The sequence below is a fragment of the Pholcus phalangioides genome, unplaced genomic scaffold (genome assembly GCF_987345545.1).
Source record: "Pholcus phalangioides strain wild (caught in Gottingen) unplaced genomic scaffold, Ppha-v1.0 ptg000004l_1, whole genome shotgun sequence".
In the NCBI taxonomy this organism is placed as follows: Eukaryota; Metazoa; Arthropoda; class Arachnida; order Araneae; family Pholcidae; genus Pholcus; species Pholcus phalangioides.
In genome coordinates this window covers 14,782,557-14,808,930 of record NW_028301597.1, presented here as the reverse complement: position 1 = coordinate 14,808,930, position 26,374 = coordinate 14,782,557, and the positions used below count along the sequence as shown (strand labels likewise).

General features: G+C 35.5%; 1 protein-coding gene across 1 annotated transcript in view; it reads left to right on the top strand.

Annotated features, from left to right (window-relative positions):
• LOC149086590 (cell adhesion molecule Dscam1-like) overlaps nt 1-26,374 on the top strand; it is a 236,354-nt gene that overhangs the window by 82,081 nt on the left and 127,899 nt on the right. Inside the window, exon 3 of the mRNA XM_089230963.1 lies at nt 21,217-21,378. Within this exon, the coding sequence (XP_089087089.1) occupies nt 21,217-21,378 (162 nt within the window). The remainder of the gene's footprint in view (nt 1-21,216; nt 21,379-26,374) is intronic.

The following is a 26,374-nucleotide window of genomic DNA, read 5'->3' as shown; positions in this document are numbered from 1 at the left end:
CTTTGTGCCAGATCGGTGCCGCGATTGTGGAAGATGGATCAAAAGCGAACGCATAAGTCATTTCCAAAGAAAATTTTTCAATAATGTCTAATAATTTTAAAGGCTTTCAGGGTTTATTTTTGACCATGGATTCACCACTATACACCAAAGTCAAAACAGTATTGAATGAGGAGTGGTGAAACGGCGTCAAGCAAGGCAAAAACTGCTTTTGTCTGCTGGAAATGTGATGACAGACCATTTCCAATCAATGATAATCACCATATCAAGTCAGATAATAATTAAAGAAAATTATGTCATACTTTTGGGAAATTTGAAAGAGGAGATGCAGATGAAATGGCCAAGATTGGCTCACGAAAGAATCCCTATCTTCACCAAGCCAATGCCCCATCTTACAGATCCACCATTTCAATGGCCGAATGAATTAATTACGCTATGTATTGCACTTGTATGAATTAGGCATTGTGTCAATCTCTCATCCACCAAATTCTACCGAATTAGCCAGACGTTACATTTTTCTGTTTATTTCCAAACTTGAAAGTTTGGCTGATGGAAATGTTTTTTTCACCAAATGAAGAGTAAATTGCAGCTGTAAACGATAGCTCTGAAGACAGAAAAAGCGTAATTTTCTGACAGGATATAAAAATTTGAGCATCATTGGAGGAAGATTGTGGAGCCTGCGCAAGAGACTATGTTGAACAATAAAATAGAATTTAAAAAAAAAGTAAAGGTAGACGCAATTTTTTTAACTTACTTATCATAACCTCGTAAATAGGGGTTGTTAATAGTAATTAATATCTAAACAACCCTCGTAGATTATTTATCAAAATGCTTGAAGTTTCGTGGATAATAGCACTGGAGTTTTGAACCACTTTTTACCTATGTGATCCACATCAATTGCAAATTGAAGGCACAAAAATAAAACAATAAAACGTAAAGAAACAGTCAACGAAAACTTCGAATGTAGAAACAGTTTTTTTACGCAAAAAAAAATTATCATCTTATTAAATTTATGCTCATTGTTTTCCGTTTTTCTGTTATTATTCCTCGAATAAGTTTATGATTTCGTGAAACGGTGGCTGTAGCAACACCGAGGCTAAAAATACCAAGTGGGATGATGCGCTCACTCATAAACGAGATTAAATTAAACCAATGTATCTTCGAAAGCACGTTTTTGTTTAGACATTATTCAAATTTTTCATTTCTTACGCTGTAAAAAAAAATCAAACATTTCTTTTTTCCAAGGGGGAAGAATGAAAATTTATAAGAAAGTTGCAATCAATTGGCATCGAAAGAATTATTATTATTAATTTTTTTCTCTGTTCTCGATCCGAAATCAGTCGAAAAAATTTATATTCCTCCCTCAGGGAAACTTCTTTCGTTTGCTCAAAAGTAAAAAAAAACCAGTGAAAATAAATAGAATAAAGGAATTGCTTTTTCAAAAATTACGACTTGCCCGGGAGGAAAATGAAAATTTTTCCGATAAATTTTATAAAGTGCTGATGCATTCCTCATGAATATATGTATGCGTATTCAAAAAAAGGAAAGTATTGAAATATAAATGACTCCCCCCCCGAAACTTTTTTTCATTTAAGTATGCATTATACTTTAAAAAAATGTTTGCAGCAATTCTTCGTACCTTTGATCACACGAATATTCTTTTAAAAAAATCATTAGTACATTCATAGCCTATTTGTGTCTCTAACCGAGAATAAAAACGTGGCATTTTTTAAAGTGTTAATTCCTTGTATTTTTTAAGACATGGATTGATTCGATTCCATTCAAATGAGTCTATTTCAGTTAAATTTGAATTAATATACTTGAATTCAATTAGTAATGTTCCGTCTTTTTGTTTGATTTTTAAATATTTTTTAGTCAGATGGAGGTCTTTTCATATTTTGTAGATTTTATAATTCTCATTGTGATGTATTCCCTAAACGAAAAATAAAAGTATTCCATGATAGTAACTATTATGGGATGAAACACAGTACAAAGAAACATGATCATTTTTAAGCCGCCGTTAAGAAATAAAAAAATGATATCTCGTTTCGGTTTTTTTTAAACTCATTCCTCGGAAATACTTTACGTCCAACGTAGTCAATAACAATTGGACGATTCTTTAGCTTTTCACCGCAAAAAACTAAACTTTTTTATTATTTTTGCATAACTATCCACTTAATCATTAAAGGAATTCTCTCAAGGACTAGTTTTTGGTAATTTTCTTCCCGTACATGCAAATCATACCGAGATAAACATGATGTTTTCGTCAATCTCTCAACGTAATAAAAACCTAATTACCGGCGCGAGACATCATCTAAAGTCGCTGGAAAGGCATTTGCTCTTAAGGTAGAACCATAAAAATTTTTCCTCATCGGGAAAACAAGATATTAAGGGAAAAAAATGAATATTTCCCTGAAAACCACCCACCGACTCCTTCTTCTTTTTTTCTATCTCTTTTTCTGAAGACGATAATTCTAAACCACGATGAGAGAGAGAAATAAAATAAAAAATAAAACAGCCTCATTCTTCTGAAGGAAATCTCTGTGCCTTAGAGGCATTGTTATTTCTTTGAATTCACTTTGGAACTTGAATTAGCATAAATGCAAAGAAGAAGAAAGGGGAAAAAAATTTCGAAGAATTCTTTTTTTTTTCTCCTATTTGAGTATATGATGCACGTTCAGGATTTCTCCTGGTCTTCCCGTGCATTCTACTACTTTTTCTTATTCTTCTCTTGCCATCAAAACTCTATCTCTAAGGCTCTTCCAAGCTCATGAATATTTATTCTGTTTTTTTCTTCTTCCTCTTTTCTTTTTCGTGCCCAAATGAGTGCTGGTTTTAAGATTTCCCCGAACTAAATGCCAGCGGAGATTATTTTCTTTTCCTTTCTATCTTTTATCTTTCTTATACCTTTTTTTTTCTCTCTCTCTCTCTCTCTCCCTTTTTTGAATGAGAGAGAGAGAGAGAGAGAGAGAGACTATATAAAGCAAGCATGTTTTAGAAAAGTACAAAGAAGTTGGTTTTATTTCGAAATGGACAACAAAAATCTTTCTTTTGCAGCTCGTGGATATTTTTCCAATGCTTCCATATTTTTATACAAATTTTGTCCCAAAACTAGGATGAGAGTTTTGAAGTCATTCCAAAATGCTTCCTGAGAATGTTGTGCGGTTACTTCTCATAGATATTTTCCTGATTTATTCATCTACCCTCTTCTTTTTTGTTTTTGAAGATGCTTTGCATTTTCCTAGTGCGGGTTATAGCGTATCATACGTTATTGTGGTTACTTTTATCCCATCCCCTTTCTATAGATTTCAAGCTTCGTGATAACCTGACGCTATCATTGGGGGTTACCTCTTCGACGTTTCATATCGCTTAAGAAACTACCAACGTCTACTTGCAAAAGATCAATTGATATTCAAATGAAAGCGGTATGGGCCTGATAGTCCGGGCTCGAAATCCACGAATCATGGTCAGTGTCATGTCTTCATTAGGTTTCCATCAACTAGTTTCATATGTTTGACGCTTGAGCATTTTCTTTTCCCACTCTCTTCAATTTCAATAGATAAGCCAAAATCAAATATGTATTGAGATAAGTAAATGTTTAAGTAAAGGCTATAATAAATGATAATAAATGCTATTGTAAAAGCCATAATAAATGATAATAAATGCTATTGTAAAAGCAAACTGTTGTAATCAAAGCAATTTTGGTTGATTGGTTTTTGTTATTTTTAAATGTGAACTGAAAATAATATAAACCAAACGAATACATAGGAAAACTATAGGCTGGGCAAAAGTCCGTAGAAACTTAGAAAATTTATAAAAACCGGAAAAATAATCGAAATAAAAAACGGTTTGACTAGCATCAAAACTAGCATCGCTAGGTCACGGGAATTTTTTTACGACAGGAAAAAAATAACTCAAAAACACCGATAGGTGGTGCTGACGTACACAAGTCAAAGAAAAGATACGCAGATAACGAACAGAATGCCTCCAAATCGTTTATTACAACAGTATTTGTTCCACATGACCGCCACCACATTGAATAATACATTCTAGGCGAGTCACAAATCCAGCAACGGGGAATTGCAGCAGGTCCACATACACTGTTTACAACGGTGAACTGGTTGGGGATAAAGAGCGCAAGTTCTTATAACCGTTTTATTCGCATATTTCCACCAAAGTCACTAGTACCAGCGTCACCTATATATATCGGCTATTTTGTTAGTTATTATTTTTTCCTGTCAAAAAAATTTCCGTGACCTAGCAATGCTAACCCTGCAAACCGTTTCTTATTTCGGTTTTTATTCATTTTTAAAGTTTCTACGGACTTTTTGCTCACCCTGTTGAAGCTCTTAATGAAATTAACATGATATACTAACATGTATCTTGTTAGGATGTGTTTTCGAGGAAAGAAGAATCTCTCTTTTGTCTGATACAAACACATTAAAGAAACACCAAAGATGAAGGCAAATAGCCTATCATTCAGGATTTGTGTGGGTTTTTTTTTCTTCCTTGCTTTTATCGTTGGTTTTTTTTTATTGCGTTACTGATGGTCTCATTTGAAGGCAGTCAAAACAAATCGGTTGAGTTGTAAAACCATAAACAGCATTAGTTATATTCGAAAAAATTATCTTGATTAACTTAAAACGATATACTTACAGTAAAATCTGCCTGAGAGGCCCCTTCTGCATAAGGTCATCTCTAAATAATCCACATCCTGGAGCAGGGTCCCTAGGCGAGTACCTTTGGTGAGCCCCCAGAGCAGAATTTTCACCAGCCCACATTATAGTGAATTTATGGCGTGAAAAAAAATGATGAGAATCGTCCCGGGCTCCAGGGCTGGAGTCCTGTCAGCCACTTCCTTTGTAGGGGCCATGGGTCCAATCGCTTCTAATCGGAAATATTAAGTTTTACTCTCTATTCATTATTCGTTCATGTCAATTTCTACAGGTAAAAATAGATTACTAGTAGATAAAGTTCAGCCGCATGGTATATGATATTTGTTATAAGACCGAAGATCAGCTTCAAAGCGACAGAATATGTTTCCAAAAATAAAATGATAAAAGTCACAATTAACTAAATAAACTCCTTTGTTTTCCTAACTCTTTGTAGGGGTGTTTTTCCTTCTTTTTTTCCTTTTTTAGTTATTTTGCTATTTTCTTCTCCACATCACTTAGATAGATCACAGCTTGCCGTGATGATTAGCAATGCTGTGGTAAACGTGATAAATCGGTGATTAATACAAATACAAAGGCTATACAACAGGCAAAAGGTCCAACGTGGTGGCTTAGAAAAGATGACTATAAAAATATAGATGTCGAATATATATCTAAACTATATCAAAAATACAGCAATCTAATAAGTGCAATAAAAAAAAACAATAATTATGATAAAATATAATTATACTGCCCATAAAAAAGGTTGTCTTATGTATGTATAGATAGCAATTCGATTTACACCAACATGTTTATCGTATGTATTTTTAAACGTGTCAATCGTGTTAGAATTCACGACCCCCGGAGGTAAGCTATTCCATTTATTCACAACCCTATTAGAGAAAACCTCCCTTAAATTAATAATGCATAATAACCGGTTATTATGCATACTTCCCAATCGGCTTGGTAAGTTTTATGAATTTATCACTTTTATCGGAGAATAAATAATACCCAAATGTCGTTGGTAAATTTGACAATAACTAAAAAAACTTATCACTCTTACAGGAGATTATGCATAATATCCAAGTGCCGTTGGCAAATTTGTTTTTTTACTTTAAATTTTTGTAAATTTTTGAAATTTATCGACTTTGTCTATGATTATGCGTAACACCCTAGTGTAATTTGTGAATTTGATAAATATTAAAAAATAATTAAATTAATTAATAAATAATTAAAAAAATCCAAATGAGTCTAGTATGGGTAATGAATTTAATTGGACCCCGATATAATGATACAATACATGTATGAATTATCATGTATAGCATACCATATAGTACGATTTATCATGTTTACCAACAACGCGACACTTGGGTATTATGCATAATCACCAGTAAAAGTGATAATTTTTTTAGTACTTATTACATTTACCAACGATGCTTCGGTATGTATAATCGCTGGTGAAAGTGGTAAGTTTAGGGAAATTTATCAAACTTACCAAAATGCTTGATAAGTATGCATAATAACCGATTAATATGTATAATAACCACATTTATCACATTTACCGTAACTTATATATGCACGTATGTACAAAGAAATCAATTTCAAGGGTTTCACATCATATCTCTTCAAGCTGTGTGAGTGCGCAATATCAGTTGATCAAGAGGTTATAAGGTATCCTTCACATTATGACCGACTGCTTCGACGGATATCAGCATCGAGGAATGGAGGTGCCTTGATGATATTCTGCACAAGAACTTTCTCCATTACCCTTATCCATAATATTCCCTACCGATCATTTGCGATGATTTCTCGGAAGCTGTACAAGTAAATACAACTCTTCGAGGAAAGAATATTTTCTGTTGCTTCTTGGAGAAAAACAAAAAAGTATTACTCACTACAGCGTTACTTTCAATGTAGACTAAAGTCTCGCTTTTATTAATATGAAGAAATAGTTTTTTACGGAACTTATTATGTCTGTCATAAAAAAAAAACTCAATGGATATATAAAAATAATGCTCAATAGATGATTATCTTTCCAAAAAAAATATTTTGATGTCTTTGGCTTTCTCTTAGCAGTATTATTATTTTATTTTCATATTTTTTTGGCGTAGCATTAAAGAAAATGATGAATAATTAATTGCATATGGCATAATTGTTATACAATTCACTATTTATTGCACTCAATGATTATTTTCTATTCTATAATTTCATAAATTTTATATTTGAAATATACATCTATTTCTTTTGCTTGAACAAATTCGTGAAAATTACAACTCCAAGTCGTTCAAGTATAATATGAGTATCGAATATGAGATCCTAATTAATATTATAATTTACCCGTTATTTCCCGATGTTATTGTGTAATAACTGTTTTTCTCATTAAAATGATTTTTTTTAAATTTATAAACAAAGAACGCCCCTTTTTATTTTTTTATCATAGATATACGAAAGGATATAGATTGCTTTTCTGTTTATTTTGTCATTTTCCATGTAGAAGCTTTACTCAAATCAGTGTGGTCCCACTGGAAATCTTCATGTTACATAAGCTGTATTGATACGATACAAATTCAAAACACGAACGTACGTGTGTTTATATATCCGTGATTTGCGGCAGATCCAAATCCTCGCGCTTTTCTTTCATTTGCATTCATTTTACCCCGAAGCATACGAAGTTGCATCGAAGTTGCGACCAAATTATGTTTTCATATCCAGGTTTATTGGAATGTATGGAAACCACCGTCTCCATCTCACGTTGTAATGGCTTCGCTATTTTTATGCCCGGCTCATTATTTTTGAAAGGTGGAAAATACGCAAAACTCGAAGAAAATAATAGCGGCCGAGCAAACAATTTCCATTCGAAATTGGTATTCCCTGTCTTTTTTTTTTAGCCCTCCCCCCTATTTACTTTTTTTTTTTCAATAAAAATTCCTCTTCATTTGTTTTAAGCAAACTACTGAATATTTATCACGCATATGCCCTACTTTTTTCTTTCTTTTCCTTTCACTGAATTCAAAATGCAGATATGTAAATGCATTTTAATACTAGCTCACGGCTATTCATCACGAACGTGTTTGCCATTCGTCCGTAAAAGCTCTTTTAAATCTCAAAGAAAAACGAAAGAAGATCTCAATGTACATCACATACGATTTTGTGTCTCTGAGGCATTTCATATTTTCCCCTCATTTCTAGGTGTTTGATTTCAGTATAATTCTTGAAATTTTCTGATTTCTGTGTGAGCACCACTAATTGAATATTCCATCATTGTTGAACCCACTTTTGAATGTTTCGCATTATGAGTTACCGATGCGTCATAGTATTCTGGAAGTGGCAACATTTTTTTCTTTGGCTCTTTAATGGTTATTTAATGACCCTTCATTAGATTTAATATGAAAAATTTGTATTTTCTAAATATTTCTCGTCTCTTGACTTCATCATTGAAGAATTGGGAAAGGAAGTAATCATATGCATAGACGCCGGAACCTAGGGGCTGAGGTCATTTGAGCCTCCCCCCCCCCAATAATTTTTGTAAAGGGGCTAAGCCCCCCCCCCCACCCCAAATAATTTCTGAAAAAACAATGCAATGCACGATCCTCCTCCTGCATGCACGCTTGCATGCCGCCTCCGGCTCGACGGACCAAAACTGAGTGCGGTAGCCCAGGTCGATAGTATATTCGCCTAAAGTACCAAAGGATGTTTAGAGGTTTCGCGAGTTCGATACCCGGTTCGTCCTTGTCAGAAAAATTTCCTGACAAAGGGATACAGGAGAAACGGCGACATGACCGCAGAAAAAATTGCTACCGCAGGGAGTCCTCCATCGAGGGGTTGGTGCGCTGACCCCTCGACGAGTATAAAAAACAAGCCTGCCGTTCGGAATCGGCAGTAAACTGTAGGTCCCGGTCTAATTAGCCCTCGTGTGCAGAAAATGACCGTGGCGCGACAAAAATGATCAAATGCATGCACGCTCGCAGACCAGCAACTTTCAGCCCCTCCAATACTTTCTTCACGTCGGCGCCTCTGATCGTATGTATAAGAAGTTCGACACGCTTGCTACAAGTTAATCACGACGTTGGTTCTCTCAACAATTCTTCTCTACTCCCAAATGATTCAGAATATTATGATTCAGAACTAGAGCCCGGAAGTTCAGGCAAAATACCATAAATGCCTTTTTTTCCCTATTTTCAAAGTTTTTTTGTAAAAATGCCTTTTTTGAAGTTTTCGTGCGATAAATGTGCCTATTTTAACATAATTTTAAATTTAATAGTAAATTTCGGGGTCCATATAATCTGTAAAACTTGAATATTTTGAGCATTGAAAACTTCAAAAGAATTGGTCCTTTTTAATTTTCTCTGTCTTAATTATGAAGCCCCTCCCCCTTCCAGCCCCTATTTAGAAGCAAATAAGTGATCTGAGAGACTGGTGTGGCCATGCCTTAATGCCATTGCTTTGGCCGGATGGTGTTAGATGTGAGTGATTTTGTTTTAGATGAACGCAGCCCATGTTAGAAAAGCAGAGGACAATTAGATATTTTTGTTTATCTCCACACGCTGTACATAATATCTCGCTCAAGCATTGGACTACTACTACGACTATTTTAACCGTTCATGTGCGCCTCGTGCTCATTCCTCTGCGAAATTTCTAGCGAATCGGCACATGCCGGAGAGAATGTGTATTCTGAGTGCATTTGTAGCCCTCTAACTATGGTTAGCATGTCCGAAGACTGAGAAAGGAGGACGTCTGCGAACGTAAGACGACTTAATATACGGAGTATACTTCATATACGTGTATTAAGGAATTATATGTGAACGCATCGTTGGTGACGTCACTTATCCCAATTTCCACAATAGATGGCGCCACTATTCCGACTGGTAAAACCGTCCACAAAACAATAATTTCTTCAATAATGAAGAAATATATGTTTCAAAGTGGAGAAAAGAAAAATTTCCCCAGAAAACATTAAAAATAATTCCGGAAACCTGAAAAGGCGCACAAAAAGACGAATTTTCCGAAACGTAGGAGGACGCTTGAAATTACATCAAAAACGTGGATACGTTTAGGAGGACGGTTGGTAACCTTACCCCTAACGTATATATGTTGTTGAGTTGCACTTGTTTAGTGTTCATGCTGCCATCTGTCTTCCATTGGCTGTAGTAAAGATGGAAATGCTTGTATTTTCATGTTATGTCAGTATCGTGTTATTCCTCTCCAGCGTGGACCAACCTCTTGGGGTAAATCGCTTATATCCCTCTTGGGACAGAGCGTGGTCCATGTCTGGACTTACAGTATCGTGTTATAGGTGTGCCCAGTGCCGTCTTAACGCATGGGCCTACCCGAGCACGACCCGGGGGCCTCAAGAGAAGAAGGGCCTCACAAAAATTATAACTGGTTGAAATTCTCGATAGTTTACCAGGTAGGGCCTCAGAAAAATCAGTTGGCCCGGGGGCACCCGATGGTCTTAAGACGGCGCTGGGTGTGCCTGCTCTTTGCGGAGAGACTTTTAAATGGGAGGCCGGCTTGCATTTGGACGCGTTGGACGTAGGCAGTGGGCTGCTTTGTAAATGTATAGCTAACCGATGACTGTCCCAAGAGGTCATGAAGTGACGGACATGACGTTTTGACTTTATTTTTTGTAGCGTAAAGGCACTGCAAACAACCATAGCTATTTATTAATCATACATATTTGTTACTCGATTAAATTGGCCAGAGTGGCCCTCAGGGGCGTTTGACAGATGCGACCACACAGAGCCCGCACTTCAAGGAGTCCCATATACGTGGTTATGTTAAAAAAAAGTTAATTATCTTTTTTACCATAATAGAACAAGGTAGTCATGTTTCAGCTATAGAAATGATAATGATTATTCCAAATAATACAGCAAATAAACAAGAATTATTCGCAACTCGAACGAGCCCCACAGCTCATTTTCTCTACGGGTTCCACGTCTGCTAATGATGGTGTAGGAATTGGCCTCTCTAATCCTGAGGGTCTACTAACATTTTATTTTGGGGTTGAAATCAATTTAACTCGTATAATATAATGCAGTTATCATAAACTATAATTAAAACAATAGACGGATTATGTGCAACCGATGTTTCAGCTAGTTTTTGTACTCTTAATACCTTTATTTGTAGTTATTTTTTCTTCCTTCCAAAAATTATAAATGCCTTTTAGTGCCATTTTGCCTGCCTATTTTAGGCATTTTTAGTGCCATTTTGCGTGCCTATTTCAACCATTTTTAGTGCGTAAACTTCCTGGCTCTAGTTATAACACTGACGATGTCTTCCGTATATTGAAAGGTTGAACAACAAAAAATGAATTTCGAATCTTATTGTCAATAGAACACGGCAAAATATTTAAAAATAAGTCTTTTTTTCCATACTCATTTCGATTTTGTGAATGTTCGCAATTTACCAAATTTATGGCGAGAACTACCGAGTATAAATAAATTACAAAAATTACTTAATTTTATTACTATTTAATTATATTACTTTGTAAAATAATTACAAAGTGTCCGATAAATTCATAAATTGTTTGAAAATTCATAAAAGTGGAAGAAATATTTGAATGCGATTTTCAAAAGAAGTTATTCTCATGAAAGCAGATTTTTTTTTTGGCATAGGAAAAAAATTTAGTTCAAATTTTTGTTGATACAAGGCCAGGGAAATAAGTCCGGCAAGAGTTAGAGTTATTGAACCTGAACCTTTCATGAATTTTTTCGGTGCCCGAAACTTTCATAAAACTTTAGTGGGTGATTTATGACTGAGGTAAAACTTCTCCAACAATACTTTGTCCTCCAGTGCCTACATCCCAATGAAAATGTTATATAAGTGCCAGTAACATGAAAATTTAGAAATTAGATATTAATCGTACACCCTGCATTGTATAGCGCGCAGTGGTTCCCAGATACTTTTAGTCGTGGACCCCCCCCCCCAATTTTATTCGTTGACCTCCCAAAAATCTTTGTGTCTGCCATGCATTTACCCTATTTAACAGCAGAAATTAGTCATGTATCAATGAGAGTGTTCTCGAACCAAGAAAGACATTCTATGCAATATTAGTAAATATGATGAGATAGCAACGTCATCTGATAGACTGCAAAAGCCCATTAAAAACGTTTCATACGCCTAACGAGAGGATGCCACGGCAAGTACAATTTTTGTCAAAAAAAATTCCCCTTTCGTGAGAATAACTTTTCCGCGCAAAGCAATTAAAATATACAAATGCCTTCAACTTTTATGAAATTTTGAACTATTTACGAATTTATGGGACACCTTGTACACATGGGCTAGGTGAGTATTTCATGAGTAGTTTCATAAATAATCAGTCTTATTTCTTCCGTTACCAACGGAAACTACATTAAAGAAAATCGAACTTTGTGATCTCACTCCTGTGAACTACACTGTAAATATTCTCAATGATGTTAACGCTACATACATCTTTACTCGCAAGAAAATATAATCATTGGATATTCTTAACATTATCAACTGAGAAAGATTTCGAAAAATTAGATAAGTACAGATGCTGTGTAGAATTTTAGAATCAGAGACACGTCCTTTCAAAAAAACATAACTAACTAAAAATATTCCTTTGAAGGAAAATGACGAGAAAACTTTTTCCAACAGCAAAAACAAGAAAAAAACCAACAACACAAACAAGAAAAAAACCAACAACACAAACAAGATTAAAACTCCTTCTATGAATGTTTCTTTTGGCATAAAAAAAAATCAAAACAACTTCGTCTTCATTCACATCATAATTAAATCTCAGTTAACATCATTCGTGTAATTGAATCGGAATGTCGACGAATAACTTTGTAACTTCGAACATGGGTATCACGAAATTTCGCGATTCGGAATGATGTATGTTGAATGTGTAAACGCGATAAAATATTATACTAAGGGAAAAAAGAGCGAAGTGTAATAAATCATATGTAAAAGAATAAAAAAAATAAATAAAAGAGGAGCCAAACAGTGCGAAAAAAGAAAAACAGCCGATGATCGATGAAGTTTTGGAATCATAAAATGCTGTAAATCATCATATTTATGAGGCTTCGAGAAAAGAAGATACGAGAAGAAATCAGGAGGAGGTCAACGTTTTCGTTTTCCTTAGCTCAAAATTGAAGAATGGCCACGGAGGATGCGCGCGTTTGCGTGTACTCAATCCCTTTGACTCTTCACATCGAGATTTACATAAAACAAGTAGATAATTTTGTGCAATACGAACTGAATGTGCATATAACACACTGAGTACTTCATGAATTTAAGTACAGTGAACCCTCGATATAACGATACACCTCGGACGAAGAAAAATATCGCTGTAGACAGGTTATCGTTATATCGAGATGCAGCATTAACATCAGGTGCCGCTAAATTTATGCAGTCGTTAGCATCTCTTCTGAGTTGCCGTTGTTACCCTAAAATGCATTTATGAGTGTTTATTCGCAGCAAAAAATTGTAATTTATTAGTCGATAAATAAAATTCCGTTATACAGATTGCGTCTAAATTCATGGGCGAGATAAAACACCTGAACAAGCATTTTTCGTCATAGAATGCGCGGTCGAATCGCAATAGCAAAGGCGGTAGAGGGTGTTTGGAGAAAGTGCACAACAGCACGTCACCAAAATGAAATATATTTTTCTGATGGATTTGCTGCAATAAATGCAATCAAACATTCGCGGATGCAGGATGTTGTAATGTGATAAGTCACACATCTTACAGTGCAACCTGGGTAATGCAAATTGTACCATCCATTGTAAATCATTATACCACTTGATATGCACCGTAGAATGGTTGATTGCACGTATTGTAGCAAATTCATCGGAAAAATATATTTGTTTTTGATGAAGTGATGTTGAGCACTCTCACACAACACCTTCTACCGCCTTTGCTACTGCGATTCGACCGCGCATTCTATGATGAAAAATGCTTGTTTATAAATGTTTTATATCATCTCTTAAAATTTGTCCCATCAATTTAGAATCACCCTGTATTTATTGCTTTGCAAAATAGTTTACTGCACAACACTTTCATGCTATACTGATGCTATTAGATGCACTCGAAAGAACTAACACTGGTGAGGAATATAAAATATATTGAAGGTGATTTTGAGCGAAATATGAAAATTATCGTTGTAGAAGTTTAAAAATCTCCACGAAAAATATCGTTATATATAGAGGTGTTTATCGTATTAAAGTATATTGTTGAATCGGGAGATGTTTAACATTAGACTATAGGCTATTCTAAATTTGCTTGGAAAAAATATTCTTTGTTTCGAGTATCGTTGCAGCGAGTTGTTATATAGCGGAGGGGAAATAAGGTTCATTTTTGCTTTATCAAATTGGTATTCTGTGACATGAAAATGTTATTAAAACGCTACCTTTCTTTCCTGCAGCTGTGGAATCACAGAGGTGCGAAAGCACAGAAATGAGATGTTCGTCTACCACCATGAAAGTGATCACCCGCGGATTCGATCCCAGGGACGGCAAAGAAAAGTTCTTACCCTGCTGGACCTGAAGTGAACATCGATAGATGGTACCTCAATGATTTCGTCGAAAGACTACTCAGTCCAAGACGAGGACGGCAGTACTGACATGATTTTCTCTAGAGCGATAGATTTCCGACCCAACTCGATCGGAAGGAAATTGCCATAAGGCGATATGACCGGAGTTGGTGAACGGTGGAAAAGAAAGTTGTTAATTACAAACACACAGACGACAACCGCAATATAACGACCGTAGGTTATTGCGATCGTTCCATTATAATGACTATATCGATATACGGCAATTTCCAACCAGTGGGGGTGGGTCAGAAATGAAGGCTCCTTCTATCGGTGCTTGCCGCAGGCTTGGTAGGTAAAGAACTTTTCTTCGATGTTTTTCCCCGGATTCGAACCCGTGGAACCCTGTGGTAACCTTCATGTTGGAAAACGAGCATTTTATCACTGCCGCTGCCATCGTTATATCTCGAGATATCGCGATGGTGGTACCACTGCACCACTCGATATAACGAGTGGTACGATAAGTCTCAAATTTTTCTTTTTCATCCTATGGTATTTTCCATCCAATATAACAATCTTCGAATATTGCACTTTGAAGCACTGGTTTTTTTTTTACTTCAGAAGAGCCTGCTTTAAATAAAAAATTTAAAGCAGTTGTTTTGTTTTTTCTGAGATTAAAAAATTCATTCGGTTTCCAACTTATGCCATAAATGTGTTTTTCCAAAACTCACCTATTTTCGAGGAGATTTAGGTACATTTTTAATACGGTTTCTATGAACATGGGTGAGTTCAGGAAATATACTGTAACTTTTTACGTAAATTTTTCGGTTGTATCTCTGAACTGAAAAATGTAGGGGGGAGAAATAAAAGAAAAAAATCAATTCCAATCCGAACTGGTCCCTTAAAAGATCGATTTCATCACATACAAGAGACGGAAGCTTCGGGCTTACCTTATTAGCACAACGAGATTGTTAAATTTCGTAGCTTTCTGATGCTTAAGCATTCTATCTATTTTCATTCTTTGAGCTTTAGTATTAAAAAAAAATTCTAGTTAATTTAGTAAAATTTAGTAGTGGCGAATAAAGTAAGAGATACGAATTGAAGATACTTCAATAACTTTTTTGTACTTTCTTTTGAGCATTTGTCAATTTGCTGCTCTGTCTGTGCTTTATTTTTCTTTCCCCCTCGTCCTTTTTTTTTTATTCGTTTGTCACTCTGTAAGTAGTTACGCATAAGTCTTTTCTCTTCAGAGGATCAAGTGGAAAAAGACTTAAACAAGACATCGATTAACCGAGCGGGAAGAAATATACTATAAGAAAAAATAATGGCACATGCAGTGGAAAGAAGAGGATTCGGTAACGTAATTGTGCGTTATTGGATTTCTCGAATCTGGCTTGCGAAATCCATCCCAGATATTTCATTCGAAGTGACATCTCAGCAAATCCTCCCGTTCCAAATTTTTTTGCCTTTTTTTTTTTCGTTTCCTTCCTTTCTTTTCACTCGTTGATAATTTCTTTGACCGAAGTAAGGGGGGAAAAAACACTCGACATCGTGAAGTGCCTTATATTAGCCCATCGAGAAGTTTCTTTGATCGAAATGGGAAAAATATCGAACAAAAAATGAGTGGAAAAGAATATAGCTCCAGTCCTCTCTGAAGATACAATAAATTTGTATTTTGAGGGCATTTTCGTTTCCATGCCGAATTCTAATAAAATATGGTTATTCTTTTTTTTGGAAAAAGAGAAATTTCATATTATCGGAGCCGAAGAATTCTCGAACGGAATCCTTGCAGTACAAAAGACATTCATATCGTGTTTTGCATTATATGGGTCGGTTGCTAGCACTTGACGCATGACAAAGCTTTACCGGTAACAGCACCGTTTTCGAGAGGAAAATCCTCTTCTTAAAATGTTGCGAGCGATTTTGGCTGATCGTAGTTCCTGTGATAAAAGACGCGGATAGTAAGTACGTCTCCTAACCTTATTCACCAATATCTCTTATTTCTCCTCTTTGGAGGAATGGATATAAACCGCTCGAAAATGGCACGTAAGGATAAAGATCATCTTCCCAAGAGCGAGAAATGCGCGTCGATTGTAGTCTTGAGGTCGTATATAAAATCTGATATACACATCTGCGAATATCTTGGTGAATGTTTATGATATTCCATATCAGGACTCTCGGAAGATATGTTTCGCCACTCGACTTACCTCTGTCTTTTCTATAAGGACATGTTTTCTTTTTTCTCGAAGCTGGGGATTTCAATCATATACTTTTTTATTGAAGCATGTAATGAAGATACTGAAAAGTTTTTTACGTACAGGTGTTTAGAGAAGCATCCGTTTAAATTTTAAATTTATTTTCCACTTGTCATTGCCAATTTTCAAAACAAGAAAAAAATTCTGAAAGAGAATTGTACTCAGAATAAACTTCGGAACACACAGTATCACATGATTCAACCCTTTGTGACCTGGTGATTTTAATTGGAATCGCTAACGTTTTTGACTTTCACAGACCATTCTTCGTAGAAAATTATACCGATTAGCATAGCATATTGCTGTTCAATTCTTCGCCGATAGATTGCAGTGGTTAACTGTTCCGTTGTGTGAGCTCAACTTCGTTCTATTTGTAGATATGCGCATGTTGTTCTGATTTTTGACTCCCTGCGAAACTTTCTTAAAGTATAATAGATAGTCATTGAGTATTTGAATCATACCAATATTGATTATTTATTTATTTCACATATGATACCCTGATTGGCACATATGTGCAAAATCAATGAAATTTTCATTCATTCATTTCTTATATGATCTCTTTCAGAGGATATAAATTATGTTTCTGTGTTTAAAATTATATAAGCTGAATATTTGCTTCCAAAATGTCCAATAACGCCATTCGGAATCATCTAAGTATTTCATTCTAAAATGTATTTTTCGGAGAAAATATTGGATGTTATGTTTTATTGGATTTCGTCTAAAGACGAAATAAATTGATAGAAACAAAATTGCAATTGTCCAAAACAATTCAGGTCAGAAAAAGTTAAAGATCTTTATGTTCTCCCGATTCGATCATTTTCTTTCCTAAACTATTTTTCTTTTTGTTTGTTTTTATATAATTGGAAAAAAAAAAGATCACGTTTAAGAAATAATAAAAATTCAAATTCCACCAAACTTTCAAATATTTGTTATTTTCAAGGCATATTTTTAAGAAATAGTCTCAGTCCCCCCCCCCCCCCTAAAACGATTGGAAACTTCCTCTCCAATGAAATTCACTGAATTTAGACTTTTTTTTTTTCGTTTATTCAATGTTCTTACCAATGAACGGAATGCGTAAAATGTTCAAAACTACAACGACGAAAACAAGATCGAACCAGCAGCGAATGCAGTCAACCGACGCTTTGCAACGTTGGCGCTCTAAATACACCTCTTTCGCTCTTTATTTGAATTTTTATGCATCTCGTCCAACTCACCATAAACGAAAGTTCTTTTTTCTCTCTCTTTCTTGGTTCCCTCGAGTCACACCCTCTTCTTTGTGTCGTCGTAATTTTCGAGAGGTCGTTATTTACACATCGTAAATTTCCTACTGGGGTTTACGGTTCTTTATGTTTTGGAATGAATAGCGAAAGTTGAGAATTCGTAAAACTTGAAGGTTTTAGGTATAGTTGCTGATGTACGCTTTCATTTATTTGGAATTTATGTCTTTGTTTCGAGGCGGGGAGAGGGAGGAAGAATTCAAGCGTTATCTGCCATTCTCAAAGGACTTAATGCAGACCAGAACTAGACCATGTGACCAGAGTGAGCCCAGAACAAGAAAGAATTAATCGTGCCTTCACATAAAAGAATTTATTATGCATTGAAAATATTTTTTTTGTTTCTAGTCCGTTTCTCTCCTATCGGCTAAAAACATCTGTCTACGTTTCAGAAATGATGACTTGGAGCATAAAATGGTATAATGAATCTTGAAAATAATCAAAACAAACATTATTTTTGAATTAACTGATTAAACTGCTGTGCTCAGCAGAGGTACAGCTTACAATTCAGTGCAGTAAAATATACTGATTGAGGAAGAAAAATATATCACGGAGTGTTTAATTTCCTTTTTCTTGATTCGCTCACATCGTGCAGTAACGATTTCCAGAATGTGACCCGTGCTTCCCCTATATCCCGTGAAATCTTGTGAAATGTGACCGGTGATTACTTTGTGTGTCCCGAAGTTCCTATTGTAAGAATGATTTTACACTATACGCTTCGAGTCATTTTATAGAAACCCAATGACAAATAGAAACAAAATAGATAAAAGTGAAGTGTTCATTCATTAACTTTGATAATGCAATGACAAACCTGTGCCTGTATGTCCACAGGGAGGAATGCTCTGGTCTCCTGTCCAGCAGCAAAGCGAAAAAAGTAGTATCATGTTTTTCTCCGTATAATCCATGGATTATAGAATGAAAAAACAACCCAAATTTGATAAGGTGGATTATATACCACGTGTCTCTTCTGCAGTTTCCCTTCTCCCCCCCCCCCCCCCGAATGAATGCCAGAACTTTGCCACTGGACTTATCCCGTTGCTGAGATCTCTTCCAGCCCAGCTTCGTGACAGAGTCCGGAACACTTACTTCACTTGTGTCAAAAAAAAATCATACAAACTTTTTTACAACATATTTTCTCGGACAATTGGGTACTGTCGCGATTAAAAAATTTTGCGGTGATTTCAGACGAGATGGGATTGGGAGTTGCGGAAAAGTTTCTGGGTTTCGTTAAAAAGGACGGATGAATGTACGCATATTAGGGTGGAGGCATACTTTAAAATCAATTGGGGGGGGGGGGGGGCCATGCCATCTCATCGGTTATCTTACACTTGCCATATATTATGTACACAGGGAAAAAAAAAAAGAAACTAAATGAGAATTTTATTGTGAAATATAAAATATCCATCGGAGCGGGTCATCTCGCTCAATACCTTATTGGTGAGCAAATGGGTTTGATAACTTGCGGACTAGTAGCCAGCATCAGTTTTATTGGGTTGAGTTCATTGGATTTAATGAAAATATACAAAATAGAAATATTGTGTGGGGGGGGGGGGGTAATAATAATATACAATTAGGGGATCACTCGTGCCATCTCGCTTAACACCTTATTCGTGAGCAATATGAGTACGCACGTGTGTTGCGGACATGAAATGCATGAAGAACTTGAGTAGAGGAAAGAGAAATACACATGTACATACGTATAACTGCCAGGCGTTAAAATTATCAGTTTTTTCCTATAAAAACTTGACAAAGAACCCGTTCCATTTAATTAATATTTCCTTATTAATGAATGAATTAATTTACATGGAGGGGAGAGGGTTTATATAACACTGCGAACTATATGTAGAATGTATTCTAAATGTAATGAAATTTATATCTACTGATTATACGCACGAAATTACGGTGATTTTTATACTACTGTTTTTTGTGAGGATTGATTTGCATGACTGGGCCTTAATAAAAGTGCAGAATTTCCAATGTACATCCAGAATTCAAATTTGTCACGCATAACTCCAGCGTGTTGCCTCTCCTAGCTCATCTATAACCATTAAGATTACGAAGAGCATCTGATGATTCGACAAGCAGATACACGTTTCAATTTTAACTGATTAAATCATTATTTCAGTGTAAGCTTTAAAAACACCTCAAAATTTACTATATTATGAATATAACTGAGAAAGAAAATTTCGAAAAATTTACACTTTGATCACACCGATTTTCTTTTCCATTGCAAATTATGTGGCTTTAAAGGAATAGTGTAATAAGTCCTGAATTTTCTGTTTTAACTCTCTATTTGTTGGTGTATAAAAAAGCAACATAAGTTTCTTATATTTTTCAAATAAAAGCATTTTATATTTTAAGCTCGTTTCGGCATTGATGCTTCTAAGCAATACCTAAGCATTCGGTATCTACTTGTGGGATACTCATAAAGTTTCTCAAATCACCAGCAGAATGGATCAAAGGTTCAAATGTCTCCTACTTCTTGACAAGCCACGCAAGAACGATTTTTGACCTTTTCATTTTGGAGGGAAACACCATGTGTGCGGGAGACATATTGCTATGCATTCTTTAATCATAGAAAAGTAAGTTGGTGAACAATAAATGACATTTTTATACCATTCAAATCTATGGGAATCATATCAATACAGTGTGTTCCCTGAAATGCAACATCCCATACCTTTTTTAAATGTTGACAATAGTTTTTTTGTCACGTAATAGCAATCAGAGTAACGCATTTGCTTAGTATAACCCCCCCCCCCTCCTTAAAATTTTTCTCTGGATGGATATTTCAATGTGTGATGGATTTTCAATATTTCAATTCAATCTTCTGTGGATATTTCAATGCTCGCCAATTAAGGTTGAAACGAGATTTTATTATTAACAACGTGATGATAAATTCACTGACTAGTCTAATACACGTATATTTTAAACTAGTTTATGCGAATATTTCGTCCACCCCTTGTGCTATTACTGAAAACATTTCTAGTGTTCGTATGACTTTCTATAAATAATGCGTTATCATGAAGAATAAATAAATAAGCCTCAATTTCATTTACAGGAGAGGTAAATTATATTTTTCATTGGATGAATATAATGTCAGGATTCTCTTTATTTTCTTTCTGGCTAATTATCGTTTGCGATGTTCATATGCGGCGTTATCGGCTAAATGATTGCAAGATGAATTGGAAGAAAAAAAAGCAATTTATTAGGAATATAAAAGGACGAGCGCTTGTGTGTGTTTCCAGAACGTCTTTTATGTCGCAACCTTAATTTGCAAAGAAGAGCATATCATATCCTAGATTTAAAAGAAAAAAGTTCAACATGTGAGATATTGATTAATCGAATCTCTCGGTAATAAGTTGTTTTTGTATCCCTTATTTTCCATCAGTTTTTCGAAAGAATGTTTTTTTTCAAAGAAGACTTTAATTAATAATCTCTCGGAGTTTGATATTATCGACGCAATAAATAGTTATCTTCATGTATATATCTATAGTTATCCTCTCATTCTCTACTAAATGCTTGATTGTTTACTTTTAATCTTCTTTTGTAGTTCTTCAAGACTATAAAGTCACAGCTTATGATGCAGAATTCATAATAAAAGGCAACGTGGCTCTGTTTCGATGTGAGATATCTGGCCCTGGAAAAGAGTATGTTTTTGTAACGTCCTGGATAAGAGATGACGGAGTGGCAATATCCGCAAGCGACAACGTTGGTGAGTTCAGTATTGCTTTTACACTGAAAACGCGTGAAAGTTTAATAACTATTTTGGCTCACTCACAGAACGTATGCACCTCAAAAATAACATGATTATTTTCTCGAATATCAACACGTTTACAGTACGAACATTTTTTGGAACCCTCCCCCTCATTTAATAAACTAGTTTGGTGAGAAACTTCCTGAAGAGTTTTTAAATAGTGTAATCTCTGCCTCATGATAACTCATTTATTTCAGCCCCTTAAGGATCACGAACGAGATATCTCATCCTAACACAGGTGAAAGAAATTCATATCTCAGCTCTTTCTTTGTTTTTTTTTTCTTTTTCACCTATTTATCATCATCGCGAGGCTTTAATGTAACCCTATGAGCGGCAGATGTTTTTCCTTCCCATTCTTTCTATACTCTTGTTTAGTGATTCCTCTCCTCCCTACAAATATAACGTGCGTTTCTACCGTGTATATGTCCCGAAAAAATAACGAAGTGCAGCCAATTCGTGAACTGGCCGGCCATTATCCGAGAGGTCTGGCCAAAAATCAGACAGTTAATGTTTTTCGGATTTTGGTCGGCCAGTTGACGAAATCCCTGGTGATCCATGGCCAAAGTCCGACAATTAATGCTTTTTCGGTCCGCTTGTAGGCACATCTATTGCTTTTAATTTGATGGTGGCGTACACGTAGTAACAAAAATATGTCATGTTGGTTGGGGGGGGGGGGGATTTACGGGAGGATCGTCCCTAACTGCGAACGTAGCCGGACGGGGTACGTAGGCCACAGCTCTCACTCTATAGTGATTATCTTTATATTGTTTCACACATAAACAAATGTTATCGTGATCACGATTTGTATTTTGTGTCAATCAATATAAAGACAATCACTATCGTGAGAGCTGTGGCCCCCGTCCTTACGGTTGCGGCCCTACGGGGAGTCCCTCGCAAGTCAGTCTCACCACGTTCACTATGTTGTTATAATTTATGTAATATATAATAACTATGTAATTTTTTATTGCATGTCTGACCCCGGACAGTGCAGTAGATAGAAGTTTGACCAGGAATTTATAGCTGCTTTGCGAACTGGCCGGCCAAAGTCTGAAAAACAGTAATTTTTGGACTTTGGCCAGAACTGTTCGCGAGCTGGTCGCACTTCGAGCTTTCGCCGAAACATGTATGTATATATATAAGAGAGAGAAAGAGAGAAAACACCACATAGTAGGAGGGTGAGAGTGTGACAGAGAAATTTATTGCACTTTTTCCTCGTTATATTTCTAGCATGCGGATAACAGTTGTTTTTTAGAATTATCCCCGATACTTTATATATAAATTGTCCAAATTTGTTGCCATAAGCCTGTACGTGAAGGGTTAAATTGTCGTCAAATATCATTATCAAATGTCATACATCATTCTATGGTAAAATTTCGATTACAGTGATACCGCGGCTAATGAATATAATTTGTTTCGGAATCACGTTCGTTTACTGAAAGGGGATTTTTCATACGTTTCTAGGTAAGTTTTTTTAAAACATCAAGGAGGGCGTTGAAAAAAAACAAACGCTGATCAGAAGCTAAAATGAACAGCTGAAAATTGAATAAATTGGAATTAACAGGAAGATAAGATACTGAAGATCCTTTTATTTTACACCAACACAGCTTTAGTGGACAAAAACTGACACAACCCAGACGAGTTCGTAGGCATTCAAATCCATGTGTGATTTAATCAGCTCATTCAGTGTCGCATATTAATAAGAGATGATAAAGAGAATCTCCTAGAATGCCCAGACTGTTCAGTTTGATGCTAAGAGTTTTGTACTGAAAGAACGCGTGCTCTGAAAACATAGGCTCCTTTTTTTAATGCATTTTCTATTAGCTGAATCTTTTATTTTACGTGAAAAGATTCAAAAACTTTCAGAAATGGAGATACACTTGTGGAAAAATATTCCGAGGCGGACATGAGTTGATCGGTCTCGGGTGACAGTAATTCTAATGATGATTTGTGAGAAAATCCATCTCGTGATGTATTTATTTTATGTTAGCGCATGCATTCATATCAACCAAGAAGTAGTGTTTATTAATTCATATTATTAGTCGAATCCGTATTCGTTAGCGGAGTCAGAAAAACCACGGGAAAAAAATTTCGTTAGCCAAAACATTCCTGGGCTGAGGCATTCGTTAGCCGAGGTATCACTGTACCTCCCTCAAAAAAAAGAAACCTTTTACTCGAATCTCCACTGATATGAACAAAAATGTAAAAAAAATCGCTTGGCAAGTGAAGTGATGGAAGTGAACTCGAATTTTCATTCGATCTTTTATTTCGATTGGATTTACTTTTTTTGTTTGGATCAAACTTTGTGAATAAAAAAAATTGATTTTCTTCTTCCATTTATGAAATTGAAGATAAAAAATATTAGACATTTTTTTCCTTCAAACATTTTTCGGTATTATTCGAAAAGTTTCCACAGCTTTGTCTTCGTTATATTTTACCATGAGAAATAAATTAATATACTTTCCGTAAAAGAACGACGTCTTAATCGCACTCGAACCAAAAGGTGGATTACCTGGCCAAATGGTTGCAAGCCACATTCTCGAAATCCATATGCATACAAATGTTTATCACGCGTATTCGTATAGGTGAACATGTATTAGCCATGAACTGTACCGAGTAAGCACGTGAATTAGATGAGATGTCTCAGAAATAAAATAATAAAAATAACGTAAAGCCATAACAACCGAAGATGTCAGTCTCCTCCTTACCATTTAGATTGCTTTTGTGCTCGGGCATCGTTCAGAATGTTGTTCGAGATTCCATAAAAACCTCCCAATATCAGTCTGAGAGGCTCCTCCTTCACAAGAAAGAGCACATATTCATTCTTCTTTTCCTATCGTTCCTAGGCTCTTTTCTGTGTTCTATTTTTCCACTCGGATATTTCTTTCTCTGTCTCTGTACTTTTCCCGTTTTGTACAATTTTATATTTCGTTTCTTTTCTTTCTGTTCGTCCTATTTCTCTGTCTTCTTATGATGGTTATAACATTCCCTCTCTCTCAATCTATCTTTATTTCTTTCTTCTTATTCCTTTATTTCATTCCCCATGACTTTCATAAAGCTTTGTTTGGATTTTCTAGTCGTTTTATTTTATTATTATTATTATTATTTTCTTTTTTTTTCCGTTACCATGAAATACTTTCTGCTATTGTTTCGGAAACTTTCATAACCGGATGGGAAGTATCAATTTCCCAAAAAAGATACAAAAAAATTAGAAAGAAAGAAAGAGAAAACATTCGTTCTTTGAGGCATGTCGTTGTCTCTGGATTTCATCGCTTTCGCTGTTTTAAGTTTCCGAATTGGTTACGGAATATTTTTTTCAATCATGCCTGGTCTAGCAATGTGAAATATTTGTTTTTCTTTTCAATTTTGTATTCCATTTCTTTCACACTTTGTTGAAGATGAAAAAAATTCAGTATTTTTTTTCTATAAAGCTGTTTTGTTCATACTGATTATTTGATTCATGAGATGAGTGAAAATGTAACGGTGTCAATTTTTTCTCTCCAAATTGATTTTCTAGAACAGTGAGAATTTTTTTTTAACGAATTTCTTTCGAATGAAATTCACGAGGCTGTCAATTACATGTTTGCTCTTGACTTACGAATATCATTAGTGAAGTTTGTAGAGTTAGATGTGAACTTACATATAAGTGTGAAGCACAGTAACCTTTCCCGCGCTCTTTTGCGGGCAGCAAAGAGGCAGCGACGGAACAAAAAAATTCGTCCGTAAAACAATGGTGACAGTTAATCAGGGGTTTAAAACGCGTATTTTCATTATTCACACACAATGGAAAATTATTATTTGGCGTAAGAGGTGACCATTTTAAGAGTGGTTATACTATAATGCAAAATGGTGGGGAAGCTTGAAAGTATTGAGTGGGCGTTAACCCAACATTTCGATAGGCATAATAAAGATTATGACAAATTTTGGTTGGGGGGGGGGGGGGAGGGCTAAGACACATGGGCCTGATACAAGTTTAATCCTGAGAGAACCCATATATTTTCACTGTCGGAAATCAATAAATTAATAACAGCAAACTGTTTAAACTCACCTTTTATTTATTCACATCTAAAAAAAATTGTTTCAACATCCACGAAATGGGAAGATTGGTTCTAAAAATAATTCGGGTGGGACATACGTTCACATAGAGTATTCATAAGTATGCAAATTTGCCGCTCTCACCGTTATCTGTTCCTGGCACATGGTCACATTGAAATTAGTTTTGATGCCACACACCGTGATAAAGCGAGAAATTTCTGACGCTCACTTTCGCATAATGTTCGCGTGAGCCGTCGTCGTGACTAATTGTTCCATCGTGCTGGGAACGTTTACCCGAAATGCATTGATAAAAGCCGTAAATGCGATATTCGAAAGTGTTCCCAAAGTTTGAGCTGGCCCTGAAACTATCAGAAAAAAATTGGTGCATTACACGCGAATCTGGATCCTCAAAACTTCACTAACAATATATTGAACGATTCGTACATATCTGTTTTTAATAACGTTGACTGATATTGGGCTGTCTCTAAAGTTTTGAGAATTTTAGATCTGCAATTGGTGTTTTAAAACTACACTCATAATTAAAAGTTGTAGAATCAACTACGGTTTGGGAGAGATATGAGGCTTTTTTCTCAGTCCAAAATATCAAGGAAACAGATATTTTCTGGATGTAATGCCGAGTTGAACTCGGAAAGAAAAGATCTGGTCTCCGCTAGGACGACGGAAGAAGAAAGGCAAGGCCGTATCTCCAGTGCTGTAAATGATGCTACTGAACCACACATGCACTTCGTCCATATTCATCTGCGGAACTTCTAATGAATTGGTGCATGTTGGAATGTGTGTGTATGTGTGGTGGACCTGACATGCAGTTTGTTTCTGTGTAATGCTTGTTGTGTGTAGTGCTTCCATATGAAATCAATTTTTCTAACTATGAGTGAAGTGTAATGATTGAATAATTGTATTG